This window comes from Phalaenopsis equestris, unplaced genomic scaffold, assembly GCF_001263595.1.
Source record: "Phalaenopsis equestris unplaced genomic scaffold, ASM126359v1 Scaffold000294, whole genome shotgun sequence".
Classification (NCBI taxonomy): domain Eukaryota; kingdom Viridiplantae; phylum Streptophyta; class Magnoliopsida; order Asparagales; family Orchidaceae; genus Phalaenopsis; species Phalaenopsis equestris.
In genome coordinates, this window is record NW_018164736.1 from 470,051 (window position 1) to 481,481 (window position 11,431).

Sequence of the window (11,431 nt, forward strand, 5' to 3'; positions counted from 1 at the left end):
AGCCGGATACAACTCTAGAAGTGGAAAACCAGACGTCGGCGGCTATCCTGATAGAAATCTAAGCCAAAAAAACTAAAAACCTCAAAACAAGAATAACATCCATAGAAGAGGGAAGCCGATGTAACTTTTGTAAGGGAAGAGAGGACGTCGTGACTTTCTTGAGCTTTGAGCAGGTAAGACGAGCTTAGCGTAGAGAAGAGGGAAGCCGACCATGTCCTAAGCTTTTGGAGAAAACGATCGCGGGAAGAGTGGCGTGAGTGTTCTATGTGAAGAAGAAAGGAAGAGCCGAAGAAGAAGAATGAACCGAGCCGTTGGTTATCTCTGATACCAAATGATACCAGAGTTAACCCAAATAACAATAAGAATAAAATAATATTACTGGAAGTAAATATGCAGCTAAAATGAAGCACACTTGAAAGGGAAAGTACACCAAAAATTTGCTGGAATGCTAGGGGTGTGGAGAAGAAAAGGTCGACGATAAATACTCCCTCGGAAACGAGCTACAACCGGAGCACCACTCGACTCTTGGAAGAAGGTCACCACTTGGACAAGTTGCAGCCGGATACAACTCTAGAAGGGGAAAACCAGACGTCGGCGGCTATCCTGAAAGAAATCTAAGCCAAAAAAACTAAAAACCTCAAAACAAGAATAACATGCATAAGCCCCAGATAACTAGGATTAGACCCCCCCTATGGAAAGGAGGCGCCAATCCCTCGTGGGGAGCCGATCGGCCCTCCTGCATTCGGCTCGGACGAAAGGCATCACAGGTGAAGGCTGCGACTCCTTCTACGTTGTTCCCGCAGCGCTATTGGGTGCCCCCGCCTCCGGGCATGTCGGCCCTGTATCAAAATGATAAGCAATTTTTTGCATATTTAGCAGCCTTTAATCTCTTAGGCTTTATTTCTCTTGTATGATTTTCATTTATTGCATCATTTTAGTTCCATCTTGATTCCTCTTGTATCACCGATCCTTGAAAGGTTTGTTGTATTTGCATGGTATCAGATATGCTAATTTCAAGTTGGCAGTTTGTGATTTGGTCATCTAGAGTCTGTAGGCTATATGAAGGTGTGAATTGGCAGGTTATATGAAGGCCATAGACTTATCTGACATGTCCAGAATTGGAATGCCTGGTTATCCCATGCCCATATCAAAAGTTGGGTATTTACATACATATCACACAATTCTTATGCTTTTATATATCTAACACTTAAATTTTCATATTTACATAAATAACACTCTGATCTTTAATATGACATCAAATATATCACTACTACAAACTTTTAGAAGTGAAGTACTGGTACACCTTTTCATGGGTTCATTATAACAAAGTGTTTTAAATGTAAATATTGAATTTTAGGCTTTAGATATTTAAATACAAATGAATTGTGTGGTATGTATGAAATTTCCCTCAAAAGTTTTCTATTTCTTCTAGAGTGATAGATTGATTGTTCTATAATGACCAAACCAGCTATCACCAACTTTTTCTTCAGAAATTATGTAATGGATTAGGAACAAGTTGACTGATTATATTCTTAATTGAGACCTAAAATGCTGGTAAGTGTGTTCTTTTTATGTTCAATATTCTCTCCGTACAAACTGAAGGAGGATTGACCAAATATTTTCCTATTTCTGTTGGATTACATCAGGGGTCGGCTTTAAGCCCATATCTTTTTGCTTTAGTTACGAATGGTCTTACTGGACATTTACAGGAGGATGTACCTTGGTGTATGCTTTTTGCTGATGACATCCTTCTCGTGGATAAAATGAGAGAAAAAGTTCAACAAAAACTTAAATTATGGAGGTCTACATTGGAGTCTAAAGGCCTTCATTTAAGTAGAACTAAAACTGAATACATGGAATGTAATTTTAGTAGTAATAACTCTAGTGATAGAAGTGTGACTTTGGGTGATCAAATTATTAAAAGGTGTGAACGATTTAAATATCTTGGGTCCGTTGTTCAAATTGATGGTGATATAGATGGGGATGTTAATAGTAGAATTCAAGTTGGTTGGTTGAAGTGGAGGAATGCTTCGGGCCTTTTGTGTGATCGAAAAGTACCGCTTAGACTGAAAGGAAAATTTTATAAGATGGTGGTGAGACCTGCAATGCTCTGTGGCGCTGAATGTTGGCCTTTAAAAGAGAAGCATAATAATAAGTTAAGTGTTGCCGAGATGAGAATGATTAGGTGGATGAGTGGCTTTACTCTTAGAGACAAAATGCGAAATGAATATATCCGTGATAGGGTTGGTGTAGCTCCTGTGACGAACAAAATTAGAGAAAGTCGTCTTAGATGGTTTGGTCACATTAAACGTCGACCATCTGATGATTCTATTAGGAGAGTAGATGCTTTAGATTCGACTTGTGTTAAGAAAGGCAGAGGTAGACCTAGGAAGACTTGAACTTATTGTATTAAAAATGATCTTAATTTACTAGAACTAAATGAAAATATGACACTAAATAGGACGCAATGGAGAAAAAGGATTCATGTAGCCGACCCTACGTAGTGGGATTAAGGCTTGGTTGTTGTTGTTGTTGTTATTCTCTTCGCACAAACTTACGAATGTTAGTTGTTTTGGAGTTGCTTGTAATGAAGACAAAATATTTCTCCTACTTTTTAATCTCTTTAATTACAGTATTATTAAGATAATACCATAAAGATTTTTCTTTGAGATGATCTCTCAATAACTATATCAGTTTCTGCAAGTCTTTTCTCTGAGATGCCCTTGTCATTTTTATTATGAATTCGCTGTTTTGCTATTTATTTTCTTACTAGCAAATTAATGGTACTGATCACTGGGATTATTTCTTTAATTATTATTATCCTTTTTTTATTCATCCCGGGGTTTTCTTTCAGTCTAAGCAATTTTTATCTGTTTATAGTGATGGGAAATTTACGCACATACCACAAGTTTTATGCATTTACATATCTAACACCTAAAGTTTGCTATTTATATTTACAAAACTTTGGTATTAAAAATCTATACATGAAAATGGGTATTTCACTTTTATAAAGTTAGTGATAGTGCTCTTTTTGGCGTGTGTCAAAAATTTGAGTACTATATATGTAAATATAGAATGTCAGGTGTTAGATTGTAAATATAGGAATTGTGTGGTATGCATGGAAATGGCCCTTTTCTTTTTAGTCCGATACTTTGCCTTGGATACCAATATTTTAATATATTAGGGGCGAACTGATACAATTTATTACTAATTTCATTCCTGTAGCCATTTTTAATATTAAAACTGACGAGTATATGCAAATTTGTCTCCCAAAAGATCCAAAGCCATTGTGTTCCACAAGTCTGCATATTCTTGAAGATCTGGAGGAATTTTCTACAACTTCTTGTCTATGCCAACGAAAAAATTTTCTTTTTTGGTTATTAATTCTTGAAAGCATATAGATTCATGATTTTAACTGCTTGTGGTTAAACTAATACTATTTTATCAATTGTAACTTTCAGGCCTTCAGAAGGCTGTATGAGGAAGTTGGCCTAGGATGGGTCTATGCCCTTACAAAATATAAGCCGGTAAGTCAAAAACTTAATTGTTTAACTTAATATGTTACTGAATTAACAGTGAATATGATCTCTTGTTAAAAATGTGGAATGGTTTTTGAAATTTGTGACATGGTATTTTGTTTTGACAGAATCCTCCGGAAAAGATTACCTTTTACTGTACTTTAGATGGTGAAGTTTTATATTCAGTGAATGAGTAAAGTATCAAATTAGTTCCCTGACTATTTAGATGAGGCCATTTTAGTCCCAGAGTTTATAAAAGTGCTGAATTAGAACTGTTTTAGCTGGGACTAAAATAGTCTTGACTGGGGGCTATTTTAATTTATATTAAAAAGGTTGGGGACTAAAATGACACTTTTTGAAACTTTGGGGCTAAAATGATTCCCTATAAAGAGTCAGGTGACCATTTGCCATTTTTCTTTTCAGTGAATAGAAGAACCTAGTTTTTATGTTATATTCTACTCTGGTATGATGTAACTTAATTTCTCTTGAGACTATTTGTATGAAAATGTTATGCTATCTTCATAAAAGCAAGTGGATCCTGATAACATTTTTGGTATAGTCTTTTTTTTTTATTGCATTCAGTACCTCTCACTTCTGAGTGCTATCTTCAGAAATGACATTAGATCTGTGCTGTTTTTTAGGAATAAAATATGGGCATTTACACACACAATTTTTATGTATTTATATATTTCACACTTAAACTTTCATATTTACAGACATAACACTCAAATCTCTTATATCACATAAAAAATAGCACAATTATCACTTTCTAAAAGTGAAATACACCTTCTCATGAACAGGTTTAAAGCACCAGAGTGCTATGTTTGTAAATATGAAAGTTTAGGTTTGAGATATATAAATACATAAGAATTGTGTGCTACACTTTATATGTAAATTTCCCAATAAATTAATGTTTTCCATTGTATTAAAAATGTCATCAGCTCTCAGAGTTTTCTGATCAACTTTTGGTTTTAACTACATTCTCTTAACACTCGAGTTTGTAAACAAAATTTAACATAAATTATATATTTCTATGAAATTATCAATATTAATTCTATTAAATGTGACATTTTGGCTATTTATGATATGACTTTTGAAGGTTACTATGTTAAATAGAGTAAAAGCTAAGGTTGGAGATTAAATTCTTTAATGCAAAAACAACTTGTTCTACTCAAAATAAGTATAAAGTTACAACTTTACCCAGACAATTTATTTCTTATATTTCTAGTTGGATAATTCATCAAGCTATAGTTAGCATTCGTTATCAGTAGAAGAATAATGATAAAGCAGGAGCAGAACTTCAGGTGATTCTTGAACTTGATACAGATGGATTCTTGAGAAAGGTAATGCACATTCTTAAAAAAGGTTCTGCTGCAATCAATTAATGTGAGATGGATTAAGGCAACATCCTTTGTGCTAGAGTGAAAGTGACGCGCGAGCTAAAATTGAGATGTGTTACTATAAATGCTACAGTGATACCGATGTGTGACTGTAGATGCTACAGTGACACCCTATGTGTTACTGTAGCTGCTACTGTACTACGGTCCCTCTTGCCTCTTTTGCTTCCGTTCCTTATTTACCACCATCACTTTTATCCTAATTTCAAATTCTTTCCTTTCCCATCACTCGTCCTTTATTTATTGCCTATTCTTCTACTTACCTAATCTACCTACTAACCCTTTCTTATTTATAGATGTTGTTTGCTAAGGACAGGACAAATTTTGATGAGTACAAATTTTTGAGTGCTGCCTTCGAGGCGTTCTTCTCCTCTGGGATTGTACCTGACAACGAGAAGGTGCTCCGGCTGTACCTCGTTCGAGGTGGTGACCGTCTCCAAGGGTCTGGGTGGTGCCCCTGTTGTAGTTCGACCCTCGACGAGACATTTATCCTTCGGCAGCCCCTTCGCCCCCCCTATTCCAGCAGCCGCACATCGCCCTCCGACCTTCTTCCTGTTGCCCTCTAGGCCCTCCCTCCTCATTCCAGTAGCATTCCCCCTCAGCCCCGCCGACACCTTCCCTGCTACAGTTTGACGTCTCCAAGATGTTGTACTATTGTCGCTAGCCCTGCGGACGCCTTTCTCGCTGTTGTTTGGTGCTTTCCACAGCCGTCCCTGCTCCATCTAATAGTCCGCCAAGATCCTTTCTTGACCACCACCCTTGTCCCCGCTTTCTAGTTGATCGTTTATGTCTTCTCCTTTTCATTTGTATGTTTTCTGCCATTTATTTCATGCTCGCAAGAGTCTTGTTTGTATAATTTTGAATTCAGTAATAATAATTGTGTTTTTCATGATGTTTTGAGCTTCCTCCGATATCATTTGATATAAGAGCCAGCCCATCCCTATTCATTTGATAATAATCGGGACACGGTACTGTAGCTGCTACAATACCGCAGACACGTTACTGTAGCTACTACAGTAACCGCATATCACTCTTGCTTATTTTGATTCTATAACTTATCTACCACCTTCCACTTCTATCCCAATTTCAAATTCTTTCATTTTCCATCACCCTTGCTTTATTTATTTCCTATTCTTCTACTTAACTCATCTACCTACTAACCCCCTCTTATTTATGCATGTTGTCTTCTAAGGTTAGGGCAGATTTTGATGAGTATGGATTTCTGAGTGCTACCTTTGAGGCGTTCTTACCCTCCGGGGGCTATTTGACACTTTCTGCAACTATCCTTGCACCCCCAACAGTTCGCCAAGAATCTTTTTCGACCACCACCCTTGTCCCCATTTTCTAGATTGTTTATATATTTTTTGTTGCTTTCTATATTATATTTTATAATTGTCATCTTGTCCTTTCCGTTTGTATTTTTATTGTCGTTTATTACATTTTCGCAAGAGTCCCATTTGTACCCTTTTGAATTCAATAATAATAGTTGTGCATTTTATGATGGTTTGGGCTTCCTCCAGTATCAGAAAATCTTTCTCATTATAGTTTGATTGCATCAAGGGTGAACACGATTTCATATATATTTGTATTAGTTATGGAGATACTTATAAAGGATATTCAAAGTGAATGGCATTATATATTTTTCATATAAGAATTCTTATTGGTGAGAAATCTACTTAAATAAATCAAATTTTAGAAAAAATAGAGAAAACATCAGAATAGAAGAATGAGAACTAATAGGATAATAATTAAGCATTATTAGTGGATGTCATTGACAGTTTTTTCATTAATTTTATTAATGATATGATATATATGTGAGATATATTCAAGTATCTTTGATTAATCATGTTGAATAATGGAAATATAAGTGAGGATATAAATTCTAGAGTTAATGTTGAATTGTTAAAATGGATAAATGTTTTTAGTGTATTATACAATATGATGTTGTCTTCAAGACTTAAAGGCAACTATCTTAAAATTGAAATTAGGGCATCCTTGTTCTAAAAAAGTTGTTGATAGGTAAGTTGTACACATTTTTGCATATCAAAAAATTAATCTTGTTAAATTTCTTCAAGATGATATTTTTTTTATGTTATCATTTGAGTTGTAGTGTACTAGGCCAATGATATTAATTTTCTAGGATTAATCAAATATGTTTATGTGCATCTTTAAGAAATCTAAATATTATTTTATTGCAATCAAATGTGATCTTTAAGGTTTGAAAATGTAGCGTGCATGCAAAAGACATAATATCTAGCATGCTAGCTATTAAATATAAAAGAAATTCACTCATACCTCTTAATGATTTATTATTTTCTAATTTACCTTCCACATTCTCTTCAATTTTTTTTATGCTATCCGTAATTGTTATATCTAATTTGTTAGTAATTTAATATAAAAGAGAGTCAATATTACCTTTAAAGCGTTACTTATCCACTCGCTGATATCGAATTTAACTAAAACCACAATAGAAATGCAAATATTATTGCTAAAATTCAGTAAGAGTTACAAATAAAGATTCTTGATAAAAGAAAAATAACAACACAAACATAAAGACACCCTAGGGCAAGGTCGGGAATGGTAGGCTGTAGTTGGACAACAGGTAGAGGGATTGGTTGGGAGGCTGTAGGAACATCAAGAGGCTGGAATGGTGTGGTGGCAGCTTTGGTTGGCAGGAATGACGGGGCGACAACTAACTGGTAGGCTGGAGAGCTGGTGGTAGCAATCTGGGAGGGATGAAAGTTACTGCAACAGTAGGTATGTATGGATTTCAACATCAATAGGAAGGGGGATTAGGGTTGATGACAGCGGAAACAGGGAAGGGGAAGGTGCACAGGTAGAAGAGCAGCAAGTGACATGTTGCGGAGGATGGGGAAGTCAAAGATAATCACCACTGCGGAGCGAGATACAACCAGAACACCACTCGTCCTTGGATACAAACCTAGAAGGGAAAAGAGGGACACCAAATGCTATCTCGACAGAAAACTCAATAAAAAAAGAACCCTAACACAAGAAAAATACATACTTATAGCAGATAGCTAGAAGGGGGAGGCCCCTTGCCTTCAGCGACAACCCTAGCCCATAAAGATGGATTGGTCGACCCTGCTCCCCTTTTGGCTGAACCGGTTCAACTGATCCAACTGGTTTAACCCCCCTAGGGAGCCCCACGTCAGTCTCTCAGGGTTGGAGGAGCTTCAATCCTATTCGTCGAAGCTTTTGTCTACTTGTTGTTGATGATACTGCCCTTCTAACCTCCTGGACTGAAGGCTCTTCGACTGCAGTTTGAGAATCACTTGGATCCCACTGGCGACTGCACTATCCGCCAAGGCACCTGAGGATTTCTCCCTACTTGTGAGCAAACATTCATATCAGTACAATCTTCTTCGAGCTCACTACTGATCTGCCTTGGGCCTGCGTGTCACACATATATCGATAGATCCTCCCAAAGTAACCCAAGGTTGGCTCAACCTGATTTGAAGTGAAGTTAACATGAACCTCCTCATGATGGTGTCCTAGTCTTATCATCCCCTGTCATCACCAAAACTAGTCCCACCGACGTTGCTCTGTTGGCAAGGGCACCAGTGATCTCGGATTTCATAGGTGGGAAAGGACGATGAGCTTCCTCTCCTTGGTGAAGGAGTAGATGTTTCTAAATTTTTCGTGCTCTGTGTTGTGGTCAAATTATTGCGGTCTCTCCAACAACATGTGGCAGACATCCATGATACCACATCGCACGACACCTGATCCTGCAACTGAAGCCCAATCAAAAACTCAACCAGACACCTTGGGACAATGCTGAACCCTTCTTCTGCCACTTTAGAGAATATAGCTGGGAATGTCTCTGAGTCATTTGACTTAGTTTCTCCACCATATGCGTAGACGCCACGTTTCGTTCATAGTGCAACGGGTGTAGAATATGTTGCACCGAAGCAACTGCACATCCCTCATATCTTCGGTTTGTAGGATCCGTCAATCCACAAGCACTTTGCCTTCTTTCTGTGGAAGGTGATACACCTCACCTTGTTCTTCAAGTGCTTTCTCGTTACTAGCCTTCTCTACGACGCCCTGCTCAGTAAAAAACACTACTTGGCTTGTCGGGCAATTGGAGGCAATGTGCCTGAATTTATGACATCTAAAGCATTTCGGTCTGCAACTATAGTAGCTGTGCTACTCTTCTCGGGCTTCTTCTCACTCGGGGTAACTGTCCTTATCTGAACCAGTGTCTTTAACTGTGGGTGGCTGCCAAATAGGTGGTGGTATTATGTTTTGTTTATGTTGTTCCCACCTTCAGGGATATGGTCTGAACATGTCCTAGTGACCAATAAGGTTACTACTGTACAACGTTACTCATAGCAAGCTTAAGGCCCCTAGATAACGGGCTATATTATGCTCGTCTGGTTCGAGAAACTCACACTTTATCTACAACTGGTCAAAATGTATCATGAAATCTTCCACTAATATATTCTCTGTTGGAGGGGGTGGAATTTCAGATATATATCCTGATGGTATGAGGAGGTATATATTTTCTCAGGATATCCTTTCTCATCTTCTTCCATCTAATAATCTTGTCATTGTCTTCTTTCTTCCTCTGCCTCTGCACGTTTTCACAACGAAGAGGTGCCCTTTCTTAATTTGATGGCCGCTAGTTTTACCCTTCTATCTTTTGAGACATCCTTGTACTCAAAGATTCTCTTAACTGACCTAGCCATTCAAATGAAGTTTTCAGGATCTATACCTCCATCGAACTCTGTTAGATCCAACCTAATTCTGAAGTCTCTGTGTCCTCCATATGTGACATTCTCTCTCGGCCTCCTCTGATATTTGATTTCAAAGCACCAGACTTGTCTTCTTCATCGTTGAAATCCTCTCTATGGAAGGGGTTGAAATTCTCATCTCTTTCGCTCCTTCACTTTCCCCGTCACGATCGAGGATAATTTCCCCTATGTTTCATCGTCCATGTCCATATGCCTCGGCTGATGTCGATGAATCTGCCATTGTATCTCTTCTCGAATAGGCTCCAACATGTTTCTTCTTGGTGGCATGGCTAGGGCTTAGGGTTTGGAGGTGAAAGAGGGTTTATGAGACTAATTGAATATGTATTAAAATCAATTTGATGTTGCTAATTTTGAAAATCAGCTAGGAGAAATTAGGGCATGGGAATAGGAAAGAAAATTTTTGGTGGAGGAGGTAAGGCGAATCCTAGCAATTCGATGATAGGACTAGGTTATGCTAGCTTTGATACCCAATGATATTGAAGTTAACGGAAACTATAATAGAAATTTACACATTTTTGCTGAAATTCATGAGGGGTTGCAAACGAAGACTTTTGATGATAGAAAAATAACAACACAAAAATAAAGACACCCTAGGGAGAGGTCGGCAATGTTGGGCTGAGGTTGGACAACAGGTAGAGGCCTAGTTAGACGTTGTTGACACAACAGGAGGTCGGAATGGCGTGGCGGTAGCAGGAGATGGCATTAATGAAGGGGCGACAATAGCAGTTAGGCAGAGGGAAGGGTGGAAACAATCGACTAGGAGGCTGGAGGGTCTGTAGCAACAAGCTGGGACTGAGGAAAGGTAATACAACAGCAGGTAGGCGTGATGTATGGGTTTCAACAACAGCATGATGGGGGATTAGGCTTGGTGGCGGGGGAAATGGGGAAAGGGAAGTTGTGCAAGTGGAAGAGTAGTGGGCGACAGGTTGTGGAGAATGGGGTAAGTTGAGGACTCAGAGTGAGATATAGACGGAGCATCACTTGTCATAAGATACTGCCCTAAAAGGGAAAAGAGAGATGCTGAGAACTGTCCCGACAGAAAGCTAAATTAAAACTGAACCCTAACACAAGAAAAATACATACATATATTAGATAACTAGAAAGAGGCCCTTCTACTTGGACGGTAACTATAACGCATAAACATGGACTGGCCGACCTTGCTCACCTCTTGGCTAAACTTGTTCAGTTGTGATCCAGCTGCTTTAGCCTCCCTAGAGAGCCTCACGTCACTCGCATAACGATAAAATTTTAGATTCGCATAAGAAAGCTATGCCAATTTAAAGAATCTTTCTTATGATATTGGAGTAGTTTGGTTAGTAGAATTTTTCAATAGATTTTTGAAAACTAGCATGATAATGAATGTTTGAGAAGTATTTTAGTGCCAGTGTTCAAGAATAATGAAAATATTCCGGATTTGTAGATTTAAAAATGTCAAAATAATGAGACATTGATACCTGAGTTAACTCAAACCATACAACAACAACAACAACAACAAAACCATAATCCCACTCCATTGCGTCCTATTTAGTGTCATATTTTCATTTAGTTCTAATAAATTAAGATCATTTTTTATACAATAAGCCCAAGTCTTTCTAGGTCTACCTCGGCCTTTCTTAACATAAGTCGAATCTAAAACACTTACTCTCCTAATCAAATCCTTAGATGGTCGACGTTTAATGTGACCAAACCATCTAAGATGACTCTCTCTAATTTTGTCCGTCACTGGAGCTACACCTTGGAG

The 11,431-nt window shown here is 37.9% G+C and overlaps 1 protein-coding gene across 4 annotated transcripts in view; it reads left to right on the forward strand.

Annotated features, from left to right (window-relative positions):
- Nucleotides 1–11,431, forward strand: part of LOC110025185 (uncharacterized protein At5g50100, mitochondrial) — a 60,050-nt gene that overhangs the window by 19,350 nt on the left and 29,269 nt on the right. For 3 of the 4 annotated variants that reach the window (XM_020725500.1, XM_020725501.1, XM_020725499.1), the window contains exon 5: nucleotides 3,462–3,527. In XM_020725500.1, the coding sequence (XP_020581159.1) occupies nucleotides 3,462–3,527 (66 nt within the window). Of the gene's footprint in view, nucleotides 1–3,461; nucleotides 3,528–3,646; nucleotides 3,873–11,431 lie in introns of those variants that run through there. The other variant, XM_020725503.1, reaches the window with a different exon arrangement.